We start from the raw sequence: 16,065 nt of genomic DNA, 5'->3' as shown, positions 1-16,065 counted from the left end.
TCTCTGGATTTGTGTTTACCTTGTATAAAGCACCTTCCAAATGATCTTGAGCTGCCTGATTGCTTTGCTATTTTTTCTCTGTATCCACCGTCTATCTGTGTTTGTGGCCATTGAAAACCCTAGAAATGGTATGCACAACTTTATATGAGGTGGGATGATTTTCAGAGAGACCTGTGGTCCCAAATATGTATTGCTTATCTCAGGTACCTCTGGAGACTGGGTGAAGTCAGGAGGTTTTTTCAGTAGCACAAAATAGTTGTCAGACATAAAAATCCTATCCAGCAAGAGGTAAAGTGGCAAAATCCCTGTCCCTAAAGATAATTCAGATTGACACTGGTAGTCCATTGGTCTGGATTGGTTTGGAAGCTTCACATTGAACTTGGGTGCCAGAGATACCCTTGGAGACGTCCAGAGCCCTAGCCTTTGTTGAAGAAAGGAGGTACAGGGTCTATAGACTCCAATTATCTGTAATGCACTGTGACGCTCAGAAGTGACAAGACAGATGGCATAATTCCAAAAACAATGTGCAACTCATACTGCAAACCACCACTGAAAAATATGGCTAAGGGTATCAGGATTCCAGTAGGGCTTAGCTGCTGTGGTTTCCTGCAGGAAAGTAGCGTTGAGGGAACTCCTGCAAGAGAGCCTTGGATGTCAGGTGGAGGAGCTGTTGACCAGAAATAGACGCTTGAGGGTACTGTTGCTGGAAAACACTGGGAAGAATTAGTGTTTGGCAGTCCTGGTGACAGAGAGGGGAGGCTAAGGCCATTGGGGCATTTGAGGTATGTGGTGGAGACCTGGGGATGGGAAGGAAGAGGCAGAAGTTAGAAACCTCACCAAGCTTCTGGTTTTGTGTGCTGGGGTAAGTTGAGGAGTCTGTTTCTCATTAAGCACAGAGAAGGTTTCATCACTTACAGGAAAACCACCCGCTTATCTGAAATCTGACCTACTTCGGGCTGGAGCCAGACAGGGCTCCTGCATCCCACAGGGACACTCAGGCTGTAGTTGTCCAGATCTGTGCAGCCAGTTAAGACTTCAGCAAGGAGCTTCAGCCCTACCATGCTCCCAGTGTTCACAGAGGCACTGGGGGTCAGGGCTGAGATCTGCCCCTCTGGGGTGTCACAGGTGGTGAGGTGTGCTCAGCAGGGCCTAAAACCTTAGGTTCCAATGAATCCAGTGCTTCCTTTCTTATATCCAGTATGCTACAGATGCAGCCGTAACCATATGAGTCGCCACACTCCTGGGATTCAGTAATTCAACTTTCTCATTTTAGGGGCTGTGTCATGATGTAGCTGGAAGTGCTCTGGGCTGGGAGGCAGAAGATGGTGAGAGGGAGACTCCCTGGTCTTCTGGAAATGGACAGAATTGGGCTAGATATCTATAAGGGTCCTCTTGCCTCCCACTTCCTTCAGTTCACTCAAGAGGCTTAAGCCACATTTTTTTTAAAGCCACTTTTTAGTCCTACCAAAGGTGGCATTTTATTTGGTGGTTGGAATTTCCTGGTCGCTGAGAAATAACTAACAATTAAAAATGGATAGACTTCATTTGGGAGGGCTTCCTGGAGGTGGTAGCCTCAAGTTCTGATGAACAGAAGACAGAGACAGAATGAGGGAGAAATAAGAGTGATAACTTGGTTAAAATTAGCATGGCAGCAACAGCCAAGGGGCAGAAGGAGAAAGGTGTGAAGGCCTTGGTCAGAAATGGATCCAGTTAGCCCTGGAAGATGTTGGTGGGGCGGGGGCAAAGCTGGATGTGCAGTGTCACATTGACCAGGACAGTAGAGCTGGAGAAGCTGAGGTCTGCAAGGATCAGACTTAGAACCCTCACAGAGATGATGTGGTTGTCGTAATGAGGGTGTTTTAGTGCCTCTGCAACACCACTGGCCCCTTCGGAGGGGCCCAGCCACATCTGCACTCTAGCTGGGGTGCTGAGCTCGCTGTCCAAGAAGCCCCAATGTAGGGAGGAGTGGTTAAAGTTCAGTGGGGCCTGGGGGAAGTGGCAAGGATGCTGGAAAACTCTGGGCTGCGTGCTCCCGTCTGCCCCTTTTTACCCCTTTCCCTCTAGGTTCAGCTTTCTTTTTCTTTTTTCTTTTTTTGAGGTGGAGTCTCTCTGTGTCGCCCAGGCTGGAGTGCAGTGGTGCAATCTCGGCTTACTGCAACCTCTGCCTTCCGGGTTCAAGTGATTCTCCTGAGTAGCTGGGATCACAGGCGCATGCCACCACGCTCGGCTAATTTTTTTGTATTTTTAGTAGAGACTGGGTTTCACCATATTGGCCAGGCTGGTCTCGAATTCCTGACCTCAGGTGATCCACCTGCCTCGGCCTCTCAAAAGTGTTGGGATTATACGCATGAGCCACCACGCCCAGCGCACCCGGCCTAAGTTTAGCTTTCTTTCAGGTGAGGACTCAGTGATGACCAGCCCCACCCCTCCCTGAGTGGGTTCATGGGATGTGATGTTAGCTCTTCAGTCCCCCTGAGAAACCCCTGAGCCAGTTACAGATCACCTTACTGAGACTGTGCTGCATTAGTTGAGGGAGCAGATAGGAAGAAAGGGGCAGCTCAGGGGAGGCTGGAGCAGGAAAGAGCCATCAGGGTAAGGCATGGAACTGAAGGGGCAGGGGCTGGAGGACAAAGCTGGACCCTGTAGTGGGAGCCGTGCTCTCTGTTCACAGCAAGGTCTTCCATGTGCTATGACAGGGTGAGAGGTTGCCCTTTCACAGATATAACAGTGGGCTCAGCCAGAGAGGCTCTACCTGGAGGAGGCAGGAGGAGGGATGGAATGACCATGGGAAGACTGTCGGTGAGAAATGCCCTCCCCCTCTTGGCATGTGGAGTCTCGCTCAGCATAATCGCCCCAGTTCACTTTTCCTGTACAAGTTACTCAACTTCTCCCTCCTGAGGTCTCACCGCAGCCCTAGGCCTCAGCTTGGAGGAGTAAAGTCAGCGGGATCGTGCAGGGGTGCCCCTCGTGAAGGGGAGGGAGGTTCCACCACCTTGGTCTTCAGGGCTGGGCCTCCAGCTGTGGCCCTCAGCAGGACTGGGACCTTATCCTTTAGCCTAGGAGGGGCCCCGTGGTATTAAGAGGAACCCTGGGTTGGGATGACAAGATCTGGGCCCTGGGCCTTACTGCCTTTGGCTCCCTGTCACCTCCCCTCTCTAGACCTCAGTTTCCTCTTTAGTTGAGCCAAAAACTCTGTCATTAAGGGTCTCTGAAGTCCCTTCTAGACCCAGCAGTACTGCTTTTCAAAGCCCTTCGCTTGCATGGTCTCATGTGTGTGCAATGAGGCATTATCTCCAGCATAAAGAATGGAGGGAGCAGTGGCACAGAAAAAGGGTTCCCCTGCTGAAGGTTGCACAACTAGTTAGCACAGCGCCACAACAGACCCAGGGCTCTTGATGCCATAGGTTCATCTGAGCTCCACCACCCCTTTGGTGTGTCCACTGCGTGCTCTGTGGAGTCACAGAAGGAAGAAGAGGGTCCCTAGGTCCTGCTCTGCCCCTGGCTTTGCTCCTGCCCCTGTTCTGCCCCAGGCTTTCTCCTCTAGAAACACCAAGTGGGTCACTAGGCATTTCTGGCCCCCTCCCCACACCTGCCCATTCTGTTACACCCCAAAGTCTGGGGAAATGTATTTTCTGACTTTCTGATTTCTGTCTCTTGCTGTACAATAAATACGCCACTCTTTTCTGCTTCCTCCCCTGCCCCAAGGAATCAGCCACGAGGTAACTGACTCCATGCGTCTAATCTGAGACCTTTCTGGCACTTTCAGCCTCCTCTCTGATTTCAGCAAAGTCCTCTGCTCCTCCCTCCCTGCCCCTCTGCCTCTCTCCCCACTTCTCCTCTTGCTCAGGAGGGCATTTAGATCTGAGGTCTAAACAAAGGGAAGGGAAGTGGAACCCCAACTCTGTTGACTCAGCAACCATATTTCTCCTTAAGCCGATTAGCACTGGAGTGGAAAGGAGGGGAATTGGCCAGTCACTGGAGCTGGCACCTGGGCCAGGCTGGGGGTGGTGCGGTGGTGGCAGTGCCCAGGCCTAGGGACTGTGGCTTAAGGAAATGGTCTGGAAGATTCCTGTGCCTCAGGTAGGTACAGGGGCCCTGACAGGTGCTGATTGCCTGGACTAGACTCTTATAGGAATGAATGTGAAAAGAACAGGCTGCACAGATGGGACCACAGGAGTCCCCAGGCCTGGGCAGCTCTGGAGGGGCCGTCTCTGCTCTGAGCCCTGAGGATGATCCAGGGGCAGACACTGCCCTGCCTTAGAAAGCCCCCTGTCTGGCTGGGCATGGTGGCTCGTGCCTTTAATCCCAGCATTTTGGGAGGCTGTGACAGGAATATAGTTTGAGGCCAGGGGTTTGAGACCAGCTCTGGCAACATAGTGAGACCCTCTCTCTATAATTTTTATTTATTTATTTATTTATTTATTTATTTATTTTTATTTTTCCCCCAAGACGGAGTCTTTCTCTGTCACCCAGGCTGGAGTACAGTGGTGTGATCTTGGCTCACTGCAACCTCTGCCTCCCAGGTTCAAGCAATTCTCCTGCCTCAGCCTCCTGAGTAGCTGGGATGACAGGCATGTGCCATCACGCCTGACTGACTTTTGTATTTTTAGTAGAGATGGATGGGGTTTCACCAAATTGGCCAGGCTGGTCTCAAACTCCTGACCCTCAGGTGATCTGCCGACCTCGGCCTCCCAAAGTGCTGAGATTACAGGCGTGAGCCACCACGCCCAGCCGGGCTTGGTGGTAGACACCTGTAGTCCCAGCAACTTGGGAGGCTAAGGCAGAAGGATCCCTTGAGCCCAGGAGTTCAAGGCTGCAGTGAGCTATGATCATGCCACTATACTCCAGCCTGGGCGACAGAGCAAGACCCTGTCTTAAAAAAAAAAAAAAAAAAAAAAGGAAGTCCCCAGTCTGAGACAAAAGTAAGGCCCAGGGCATACGCCAGAGCCCCAGAGCTTTGCATGGGAACAGGAGGCTGGCTCTGAAGTGGTTCTGGGCAGAGAAGGGAGAAGCAAGTGGGATATGGGAGAGAATGGGGTCCTGATTGAGGCAAAGGGCCTAAGCCCAAGAGGCTAAGAAGATGAGAGGCCTGGAGCCAGTTCCAAGGGGGTTCCTGTCCTCTTAAGGGGCTCACACACACATCTTCCTCCTCTCCAGTTCTGTACTTGGCAGGGGTGTTGCAGAGGAGGTGAAGGGGCTGTCCTTCAACTGCTCAGCTCTCTGCCCCTCTTTCTTTATGCCTCAAGTGGTGCAGTCACCCCTATGTCCCTGCCTGCCTACTCAACCCATCCCAGCCAGAGAAGGAATACTTTGCAGAAGTCTTGTGTCCCTGGCCTTGGTGTCTGTCAATCCTCAAGCCCTTCCACCCTCACTGCAGTGGCAGTTCAACCCCTTGCCTTCCACAGTATGAGAGAGAGAGAGTCAGAGACAGAGACAGAAGGAGCCTGGAGGACTTGAATCCCTGTAGGGGAAGGCAGTTGGTGATGATTTATTAGCCAGACAAGAATCAACAAACAAGTTCTAACATCTGTTCTCACCAAACCATTCCTCAGACAACAGCAGCATTGGACCAGGGCCCAGACTCAAAGGCTCAGAGGGCCAAGGAAATTAGACTCCAGGAGGAGAAACCAGGACAGTGAGAGCCAGCAGGGCCCTCCTCGCACACTTCTTTGCTGTCTTAGATCATCAAGGACTGAGCCATTGGATTCTTGGGATCTCTTAGGAGGGAGCAGGCTCCACATTTTCTTCTCTGACCTCCAGGCTTCTTTGTTGGGGGTCAGGCCGGACCTGTCGGGGGACAGAGTTAAGCCAGGATCCACAGGAGGGGACCCAGCAAGCACCCAGGCCTCCATGCAGTAGAACTCTGGAAAGTGGCCAGACTTCCTGTTTGAGGAACTCTCTGATGTTTCCTATGGACTGGAGTTTGTGGATGTGTGGTAAGGAACAGAGTACTAAACGGGGAATCAGGAAGCCTGGGTTCTAGTCCTTGACTTTGGCCAAGTCACTGTGCCTCTCAGGCTATGTTTTCTTTTCTGCATAGTGAGGGAGTTGAATTTGATCAGTAAGGACAAATGTAATGCTGCTCATCCTCCCACCCTTACCCATGGCAGACATCACTAATCAATCATGTGATTTTTTCTGCTGAGTTCAGATATAACCTTAACATCCTTTCCAATGCAGCACTCTAGGCAGCCACGACCGATGGATTGTAGTTGGCATGCAAGATGACACCTCTTTGCCATCCTTGCAATTGATGATAGCTGAGGTCCTTTCCAGCTTTGATCAACTATGGTTTATTCCATCCACATTTCCTGAGAAGGGTGCCAGGTGTGTGTGAGGGTCTCTGGACCTTATACTCCAAGTTATCCTCACCAAGCTCAGACTTACCGCCTACTGAGGAGGCCCAAGGGGGAGCCATGCCTGTCCTCTGTCCTGAAGCACCTGTCTAGAAAGATTGTGGGGGAGGGTGTGTCTCCAGGCGGGTGGGGGCTGGTGGGGCAGGGGAGGGCCTTGCCCAATCACAGAGTTCTCAGAATGCAGCTGGGAGCCACCTGTATTCTGCAGAGAGAAGGACAGTTCTAGGTCACACCCTCTACCCTCTGCCTCCTAGGTGAACCTGCAGTCTCAAGACATCTGATCTGAACAGACTTTGGCTTCCAGAGAGGGTGTATAAACTCCTGTCATTCATTAATTCAACAGACATCTCCTGAGCACCTGCTCTGTGCCAGGCACTGGGCTGGGTGCTTTGGAAACAGATGGGTAAGTCCCAGCCCTCCCTTCAGGGAGCTCACACTCTAAACTAGGGAAGGGACAGAGAGAAGGAGATGGGAAGAGATGGGTGTCTCATGTGATCAATGTCATGGCAGGTGTGTGTAAGGCACAGGGGGTGGCCTCTGTGGCCTCTGAGAAGGGAAAGCTGGTCTTGAAGGATGATTAGAAAGTTGCCAGGCAGCGGGAGGATGAGCTTGCAGGAAGTCGCTATAGGCAGAGATACTGGTGGGTGCAAACCCCAGGAGGCTTGAAACCACTTGGTTTAGAGAAATATGAATCATTCTAGGAGAATGGGAGCGGCTGGTGGTAACGCTAAGGAGGTGAGACCCCCCTCACCCAAGTCTAGAGTGCATCACGGGCCAGGCAGCTGCTTCAGCAAGACCATTCTGGCTTTTTTGGTGCAGAGTGGATCAGAAGTGGCAAGTATGGTGGTTAGGAAACCAGGTAAGAAGCTCTTGGGAGCCAGGCGAGGTGGCTCGAGCCTGTAATCTCAGCTGAGGCGGGAGGATCACTTGCACCCAGGAGTTCAAGTTTGCAGTGAGCTATGATTGTGCCACTACACTCCAGCCTCGGTGACAAAGCCAGACCCCAATGATGGAGGCTGGAGCTGGGGAAAGGAAAAATATACTTAGGAAGAGATCCAGCATGAATGAGTGGCTTACCGGGGGAGTGAAGAAGGAGCAGTGCTGAGGGAGCCCTGGGATTCTGACTTGGCTAGCTGGGTGGCTAGAGACTTAGCAGTCAGGACAGGAAACATGGGACCGAGCTGTTTGGAGGGCAAGGGTGAGAGTGGTGTTGGCTGTGTTGAGTTTGAAGGGCTGAGGGATGCTGAGGGGAACTGACCAGAAGCTTGGAGAGAAGTTTGGATGGAGATATGGACGGGTGACGTCAGCTCTAGGACAGCAGGCGTTGGCAGGGGTGTGGGTGAGGACAAGCAAGCTCAGGCTGAGCGGGGAGCCTGGGGCACCAGCAGGGAGGGAGGGTGGGGAAGGGTCTGAGGAGAGAGGCTGGGGAAGGGCTTTGGGAGGGCCGCAGAGACCAAGGGAGAGGGTGGGATGGCTGCTGGGGCTAACCCATGGCATGAGGCACTGACTTGAAGGGTAGGCAAGCAGACTTAGGTCTGGGGAGAAGGAAGAGGGAGACAGGGAGTACACAGAAGGAGCTGGGAGAGGAGAGTCCCCCTCCTCTGAATAAGGGACCCCAAGTGCTCCTTTTCTCCAGGACAGCAGGGCCGTGAAGGCCAAGGGAGAGAGCCAGAGAGGCACGGGGCGGGGTCAGCCCCAGGTGTGTCCGAAGAGGGCCTGCAGGACAAGATGGACACAGATCAAAAAAGCCTCGATGGGGGAGGTGAAGGGGCACCCTGCCTGGGGGCCTCTGTTTTCTCTGTGAGGTAGGAGGGCATGGGGGTTTGACAAAGATGAGGTCTGAGTGACTCTGGGGAGAAGAGGGGGCAGTCTCTGGGCCTGGAGAAGGGAGGCTGGCACCTGGATCATTCTGTCCTTCCCGCATCACCTCACACCTCTGCCCCTTACCCTGCCCCAGGCATCCACTCTGAACACCTTCACCTTCCCCCATCTACCTGCAGGGAGACCTTCTCGACCCCACCTTTCCCTGCACCTTTCCCAGTTTACCTGGCCTCCTGGGACAGGCCTGGACCGGCTCTTCCGTAGGACAGGGTGCCCAAGGGTGGCAGGTGGGCCCTCATCTTCCACCTCCACATAGATGTTGCTGGGGGCTTCCCCGGGGCTGCCCCGGCCCATGGCGTAGAAGGCTATGGGTTCATCAGGCTCGTTGTAGATAGGATTGGAGGGCTTGGGGGGTGGGGCCGGGAGGCGTCGTGAAACAGGGCTCGTGTAAACTTCTGGGGGCAGCTGAGGTTTGGCAGGGATGGGAGGCTTGGGCCTGAGTGGCTGGGAGGGCTGGGAGAGAAGGTGAGGCCAGGGAGGAGTGGGGTGAGGGAGGCAGGGTTAAAGCCCCATCATAAGTCCCAGCCTGAGCCTCTGCCCCCGCTAGGCCCCTCCTCCTCCCCGCTGCCTGCACCCCCTCGCAGGCCTGTCCTCCAGCTCCCTCAGCCCCTCCAACCCAATACCTCCTTCTCCCCGGCCGCTTCTTTCTGCATTGGGACTGTGGCTTGCCCCTGCTTGATGATTGGGCTGTATTCGGGGTTTGGGTCCTGGCTTTTGCTTCCAGAGTTTGATTCTTCGGTCCTCAGGGGAAGTCCTGCAGGCTCAGGAGTCTGCTGGGAAAAAAGGAGGTCTGAGGGACTTGGTGGAGCATTGGGGAGGGGGAGGTGATCAGGAGGACAAAATAATCCAGTCTAAGTGGAGGATGGGAGAAGGGGGAGGGGCACAGAAATTTGGCCTGGGCTGGGTTCCCGGATGAGGAAGAGGGGGTGGCGACGGTGAGGAGACCCAGGGTCGGATGGAGGCGGTGGTAAGCTCTGGTCACAGGCCATATCTAGCATTAAAGTTTTTCTTTTTTTCAGATAGAGTCTCGCTCTGTTGCCCAGGCTGAAGTGTAGTGGTGCAGTCTCAGCTCGCTGAAGCCTTGATCTCCTGGGCTCAAGCTATCCTCTTGCCTCAGCCTCCCAAGTAGCTGGGACTACAGGCATGCACCACCACCCTGGCTAACTGTGTTTTCATTTTCTGTAGAGATGGGGTCTCAGTATATTGCCCAGGCTTGGTCTTGAACTCCTGGGCTCAAATGATCCTCCCACCTCAGCCTTCCTGAGTTTTAGGATTACAGGTGTGAGCCACCACACTTGGCTGCATTAAACTTAATTTCATCTGGATCACAGGGCAAGGCCAGATTCCATTTGTGCCTGTGGTTGTGAAGCTGCAACATGGCTTTACACATCTTTAGCTGAAAAATTATTGGCATGGGGACCAATCTCCATGACAGCTGTGCTTGTGTTTATTTCTGTACCGCTGGTTAATTTATGGAGATATAAGCTGAAGGTTTTTTGTTTGTTTGTTTTTGTTTTTAAGACCAAGTCTCATTCTGTCATCCAGGCTGGAGTGCAGTGGCACAATCTCGGCTCACTGCAACCTCCGCCTCCTGGGTTCCAGAGATTCTCCTGCCTCAGCCTCCCAAGTAGCTGGGATTACAGTCACCCACCACCACACCCAGCTAATGTTTGTATTTTTCAGTAGAGATGGGGTTTTGTCATGTTGGCCAGACTGGTCTCGAACTCCTGACCTCAAGTGATCCTCCACCTTGGCCTCCCAAAGTGCTGGGATTACAGATGTGAGCCACTGCACCTGGCCATAAGCTAAAATTTTTAAGGGCAGAGACCACTTCGGGAGAGAGGAGCCCCATGTGGGATGGTTCCATCTCACAGACGGTGGGTTTTTAGTTCAGTATTAGCCCTTGGTCCATGAATGCTGTCCCCATGCCTGCTGCCAGTGTAGGCTAAGGTCACAGGGCTTTTCTTGTGCTCCTGCAATCCACCAAGTGCACGTCTCCATCGGGAGGTGTACTGCAGGTGTACTATGGAATCCAAAGAATTCCTTTTCCTGCCCTAACCCCCTCCTCTCTCAGCATCTCCTTCCTGAATAAAAAGTAGCACCTCCACCCTGCTGCCGAAACAGCACCTTAGGAGTCAGCCTTGATGCCTCCACCTCCTCCCTCTCGACATGAAATAAAACACAAGTCCTGCTCCTTCTGCTGTCTAAATATTGTTCACATCTGTGTACTTTTCTGCATGCACACGGCCAGCACCCTAGTTGAGGCCTCCTGACTCCTCCCCCTGCATCGTCTTGCCCTTCCAACCCACTCTCCAGTCTTCGAGCAGAGCAATCTTACAGAAACTCCCCTAGCAATCCTTGGGTGGTTACCCATTGCCCCAGGATAAGTCAGAATCCGAGAGCTTGAGTGACAAGACTCTGTGTGACCTCAGACTTCTACACTTCTGCCTTCAGCCTTCTCAGATCAGGCTGGCTCCTCCTCACCCCCAGACTTCCCCATGCTCTATGAATCTCAGGTCTCTGCCTGTTCCTCACAAAAGAGGCAGTGACCACAGTCACTGTCCCCACTTGTTTTAACTGACCCAAATCAAGTTCTGTGAAACTCCTCATCTAGGTCACCAGTGACCTCCTCTCTGTCAAACCCAGTGTCAATTGCACCCTCTGCCCTCACCCACCTTCACTCACTTTCTTCACTTGGCTTCCAGAGCATCACACTCTGGCTTTTCTCCTCTCTTTCTGAGTGCTCTGCTCAATTTTCTTTGTCAGTTCACCCTCATTTCTGCAACCTCTAAATGCTGGATACTTGGGCTTCATTTCCTTCCTAACTACACTGACTTTTGAGTGAGATTTCACCCCTCCTAAAGGTTTTAGAGTCCCTCTGAGTGCTGGTGACTCTCAATATTTGTCTGCAGCCCATCCCTTTGTCCCAGTCCCGACTCTGAATTCCAGCTGCCTACTTGACATCTCCATGCTGAGTTGCATGTGTAGAAAAACAGAACTCTTGACCCTGCCCCCCTGCCCAGACATGTTCCTCCTAGAACTTTCCTCGTCTCAGTCAATGACAAGTCCATCTTTTCACACTCCTCATCCAATCCTGCAAAAACCCAGCAGCTCCACCTTCTAAGGAGACCCAGCCTCCGCCCTCCTCACGCCTCCTGGAGGCAGCCACCTCTGCTACCCTGACCCAGGCTGCCATCATTTCATGTGAAATATTGCCTCTCCCGAAACTTGCCAGGCCATGTCACCCCTCAGCTTGTAACTCTCCAATGCCATCTTGTCTCGCTCAGAATAAAACTCCAAATGCATACAAGAGTCTACAGGGCCCCCCTCCCTCACCCCTCTGATCTCATCTCCTACTTCTCTATCCTTCAGTCACTGGATCCACCCATGCTAGCTTCCTCTCTGCTCCCATCATTCCTCAGACACAGCAAGTCTCCTCCTGCCTCAGGGCCTTTGCACCTGCTGTGCCCGCTGCCGAGAATGCTTTTCCTCCAGTTGTCTGCATGGCTCTTCTATTTCATACAGGCCTCTATTCAGATGTCCACTTACCAGAGTGACCTTCCCTGACACCCTGTGTAGAACAGCCCCAACCCTGTCACTCTTCAACAATATTTCACATGAAATGATGGCAGCCTGGGCCAGGGTAGCAGAGGTGGGTGCCTCCAGGAGGCATGAGGGCTGGAGGCTGGGTCTGCCTAGAAGGTGGAGCTGCTGGTGGAGCTGTTTGGTTTTCTTGTCAGTGTGTACTTATCATTACTAGACAGACTCTGTCTTCTTCGCTTGTTTTCTGTATTACTCACTTGTCTGCCTCCTCCTTCTAGAATGGAAGCTCTTGAAGGCAGAGATATTCCAGTCCTTTAAGTTCACTGCTATTTTTCCAGTGCCCAGAAGGTTGCGTGGCACCCAGTGGTCCCTCAGCACTGCCTGAACTTGTGCACCACTGCCTGCTAGGCTAAACGGTACCCTGTATTTCCTTCTGAATCACATTCTCCACACTGGATTTCTATTACTTGTCCATTTTTACTGCTGGAAAGTAGGCTTTGTGAGTTTGAGACCCATCTGTCTGTCTTGTTCATGGGTCTATTCTCAGGGCCTGCCAGCAGTTGGTAGGCCCTAAGTACTCCGTAAATATCTCTTATATTAAAAACAAATGACTTCTAGGCTGGGCGCAGTGGCTCATGCCTGTAATCCCAGCTACTCAGGGGTCCCATTCAGGAGACCCCTGCATCCTCCCCTGGCCTCATCCTGGAAGGGCAGTCTGCAGGGGCTGCTACTGCAGCAACAGGGATGGGAAAGTAGTTGGACTTCCAGATTTCAGAAGTCAAAACTGAAAATACCAGATGGAAAACACCAGCATTCGAAGCCTTAGGGACAGAAGGATAATGGGGCCTGGAGAGGGGAAGCTGACTCAGGAGGCTGAGGCGGGAGAATCACTTGAACCCGGGAGGTGGAGTTTGCAGGGAGAAAAGATCGCGCCACTGCACTCTAGCCTGCGAGACAGATCGACACTCTGTCTAAAACAAAACAAAACAAAACAAAAAACCCCAAATGACTCTGTGTGCCCCTGGTCTCTCCTTGCCCCTCTGTCTCCGTGTGGCTGGGCTTGTCTCTTAAGGAGGGACCCCCCAGCACTCATATTTCTCGAAGGGCCTGCCACCCTCTCACGAAGATGAAGATGCCTGGATAAGGGAGGCATGCCCGGGTGGTGTTTTGGGATGAGAAAGTGCCTGGTGCCGCGTCTTGCGCCTGGGCTCTGAGTCGGGGGGCGGGGAGGGGGCGCTGGCCTGAGACCCTGGGCTCTCTGGTCAGGGCCCGGGGCGCGTACCTGGCGGGCGAGCGGCTCGGTGAGCGTCTCCCCGTAGGGGCTGAGCGGGTGCGCCGTGTAGTGCCGCAGCAGGTCCTGCAGCCGTTCGTGGGCGCTGTCCTCGCCCAGCACCACGTGGCGCCCGTCCCCGAGCTGGGCCAGCAGGAAGTGGCGGCAGCAAGTCCGGCTCCTGGAGGGCGCCGTTAGGGATCAGACTATCTCCCACTCCTCGGCCAGGGCCACCAGCGCGAGGCGCGACCCCCACTTTCAGCAGCCCGGGAACTGAGCTAAAACCTCGGCTCCTCCTGGGATCAGACCCAAGCCCCGCCCCTCCCGAGCCCCGCCTTCGGTCGCCCGGCGCGGGGCCTCGCCCCTCACCTGTAAGTCAGCACGAAGGTCACCGCGCTCTCGCTGAACCGCACCAAGTAGCATCCCTGAGGCTTGGGCTCCAGCAGCCTCTCTGCCTCCCTGTGGGTGACGGAGAGAGGGGGCCGAAACCTGCTCTGACACTTCCAGCCTCGCCTCTGTCTCCCCAGCTCTCACGAGGAACCCTTACCCCCAAGCAAGCATGCTGGAGCGGCTAGAGAAAGGCTAGGGTTGAGATGGGGAGAGAGAGCATGTGGGAGCTGTTCTCCCGCTGCAGGGACTAGGGGTGGACAGGGGCCAGGGGTCCCATTCAGGAGACCCCCCGCTTCCTCCCCTGGCCTCATCCTGGAAGGGCAGCCTGTAGGGGCTGCTACTGCAGCAACAGAGATGGGAAAGTAGTTGGACTTCCAGATTTCCGAAGTCAAAACTGAACTGAGGAGGTGAACAAAGAGATAGGGAGAAATGAGGCTGAGAAATGGAGGAGGGAGGATCTGCAAGGGTGGAAGAAAAGAGGCCTGGGAGATAAAGATGGAGTAAGCCTGGAGGGAGAGAGAGGTGGAAAATACCAGCATTTGAGGCCTTAGGGACAGGAGGATAATGGGGCCTAGAGAGAGGAAGCTGAGGCACAGAGAGGCCTGGACTGGAGCCTCTCCAATGATCTCCCCTGGAGAGATGCCTCAGTGAAAGGCCTAGAAAACTCTGGGAGTGGGAGCCTGGAGTGGGCACCTCCATCTGCTCCAGACTGGTAGAAGTGGGAGCCTTCATCTATTCCTGGCAGGTGGCAGGACCCAGACCCAGGACTTGCCCTGCCCCTGTCTGGGCCAATTTCCTCCTCCATGACTCACCTCCGGGTGATGAAGCCATGGAACCAGGCAGGGGCTGCCCCATGCTGCAGGAGCCAGTGGGCCTGGGTCTTCTGGAACCAAGCCCGGGTCTCCGCCTGCAGGGACAGGCTTCCTTCTCCAGGCACCTCCTCTGCCCTCTCAGCATTCCCTGGGATGGAGGCAGCCTCCAGGGCCTGGGGAGATGCCTGGATCAGGGAAGAGTTCAAGGAGGGGGAAGCAGCATGATGGGTGGGCCTTCTCCTGACTTTGATCCACCTGCCACCTTCTTTTCCTCATACCCAGCCTCTCCTGTCTATTTTAGGGTACAATTGCCCAGAAAGTCCTTCCTAAAGTCTAACTTAAATCCCTTCTTCAGCTCCAGCTGTTCTGGCTTCCAGAGACTCTCCTTCCTCTGCCCTCTGGGTCCTGAGGGCTTTTAATCCAGCAGCAGTGAGCTGTCACACTGTGCTCCAGGAGGGACGGGAAAGGCAGCACAGCCTTCCAGATGGATAGAGTCATTCCCTGGCCTGGAGGATGAAGGAACATGATGCCGGAAGTCACGCTAAAGGCCAGAATGAGGGAGGGCTTACTCCACAATATGAGGGACTGAGCTAGTTCACAGAGAAAATTCTTGAGTGGGCGGGAGGGAAGGGCTGAGACGTGGAATGCACCGGGTGAATGAAGGTCACTGACACAGAGGGCAGATGCCTGCTTCTGGGACTCAATGCGCTGCATCCTGGTCACCTGCGGACTCTGCCTGAGCTTCCGGAGGGCCTAGGAGCAGCACGGGAGTGAGTGGGCAACTCAGTGCATGAAGGAGGTACTCCCCATTTTCGTTCTCTCCCTCTGTGCCCCAGCCCGTTGGCAGACCCGGATCATTCCTGCCTTCTCTCGGGGTGGCCTTTGTCCATCTGCAAATCCTTCCCCATGGGAGGGTGGGAGAGATGAGGGAGCTGCACCCCGCTGCCGCCCCAGGTTTCTACCCACCGCAGTGTAGCCCAGGTTCCGGCAGCTCCTGTGGGTCATGTCCGTGATCTGGAAGGTGCTGAAGGTTGGGATGGGGGCTTCGTGACTCCCTGTGAGCACAAAGAGGGCTGTCGGGGTTTCTCAGAGTGGGACTGTATCTATCTCTGCCTCCCACCCCTCCTCCCAGGTTCAGGGATCTGTAGGGCTGGGACAGTCTTAATGACAGGAAAAACGCAGAAGGGCAGCAGGGGAGTTTCTCAGGCATGAGGATAAGTAGCCAAGGGGGCGTGAGGGGGGCTAATGCTGCCAGAGGAGGTTGTCAGGGACACCAGGTGCCTAGAAGGAGAAGATGGGAGCCAGGCTGGCCTTCGGATGGCCAGGGAGGCAGATCACTTCAGGGCAGGCCCTTCTTCTGGTCCAGGATCTTCTGCCTCCTCCTCCCTTCATCCTCCTGCTCCCTCCTCTCTCCTCTCTGAGAAGCGCTCAAAAAACCCTGTCACCTTTATCCTCAGGGATGAGTGGGCACGGAGCCCCAGGCGGGGTTGTGGTCGCCCTGCCTCTCAGCCTTGCCAGCTCTGGCTTAGAGTGGGGCCCCTCATCCCTGAAGTGGGAGCTCAAGCCCAGGAGGGAGGGCAGGGGGATGGGGGTCTTGGTGCCCCCTCCCACCCATATCCTTCAACTTCACACTTACCTTGGGGACATATCTGGGCCAGGGGGAACTCCATGGGGGCAGCCTGACAAGGGATCCCAGAGCAGGGTGTGTGTATGTGCTCTGGAAAGGTGTGCACACTCAGCAACTCTTCATCTCTCCTTTCACCCTGGCCCCAGGGGCAGGAAATGTCGCCTTACCCACAGCCTTAGTTCTGGC

At 54.2% G+C, this 16,065-nt stretch overlaps 1 protein-coding gene and 1 long non-coding RNA gene across 11 annotated transcripts in view; one reads left to right on the top strand and one right to left on the bottom strand.

Moving 5' to 3' along the window:
- Positions 1-428: 428 nt before the first annotated feature.
- Positions 429-16,029, bottom strand: SH2D2A (SH2 domain containing 2A). 10 transcript variants are annotated; one of them, XR_012435162.1, is made up of 9 exons: positions 15,889-16,029; positions 15,219-15,307; positions 14,253-14,437; positions 13,420-13,509; positions 13,063-13,231; positions 8,861-9,007; positions 8,403-8,542; positions 6,388-6,558; positions 5,459-5,787 (listed from the first exon to the last, which is right to left on the bottom strand). XR_012435162.1 is itself a non-coding variant. In XM_005541401.4 (9 exons), the coding sequence occupies exons 1-8, from the start codon at positions 15,920-15,922 to the stop codon at positions 6,391-6,393; spliced, it is 1,170 nt and encodes a 389-aa protein (XP_005541458.3). In that variant the 5' UTR covers positions 15,923-16,029; the 3' UTR covers positions 5,459-5,787; positions 6,388-6,390. The 10 variants fall into 10 exon arrangements, 9 of the variants coding, with proteins under 9 accessions (XP_065400584.1, XP_065400597.1, XP_065400591.1 ...); XM_005541401.4 differs by having other exon boundaries at positions 8,403-8,690; XM_074040597.1 differs by having other exon boundaries at positions 8,403-8,690; positions 14,253-14,425.
- Positions 8,023-16,065, top strand: part of LOC135970743 (uncharacterized) — a 29,658-nt gene continuing 21,615 nt past the window's right edge. The window contains exon 1 of the long non-coding RNA XR_010586603.1: positions 8,023-8,161. This is a non-coding gene — a long non-coding RNA (uncharacterized lncRNA). The remainder of the gene's footprint in view (positions 8,162-16,065) is intronic.

This window comes from Macaca fascicularis, chromosome 1 (genome assembly GCF_037993035.2).
Source record: "Macaca fascicularis isolate 582-1 chromosome 1, T2T-MFA8v1.1".
Lineage (NCBI taxonomy): Eukaryota > Metazoa > Chordata > Mammalia > Primates > Cercopithecidae > Macaca > Macaca fascicularis.
Note: the sequence above shows the minus strand (reverse complement) of the source record. Positions and strands in the feature narration are given on the sequence as shown.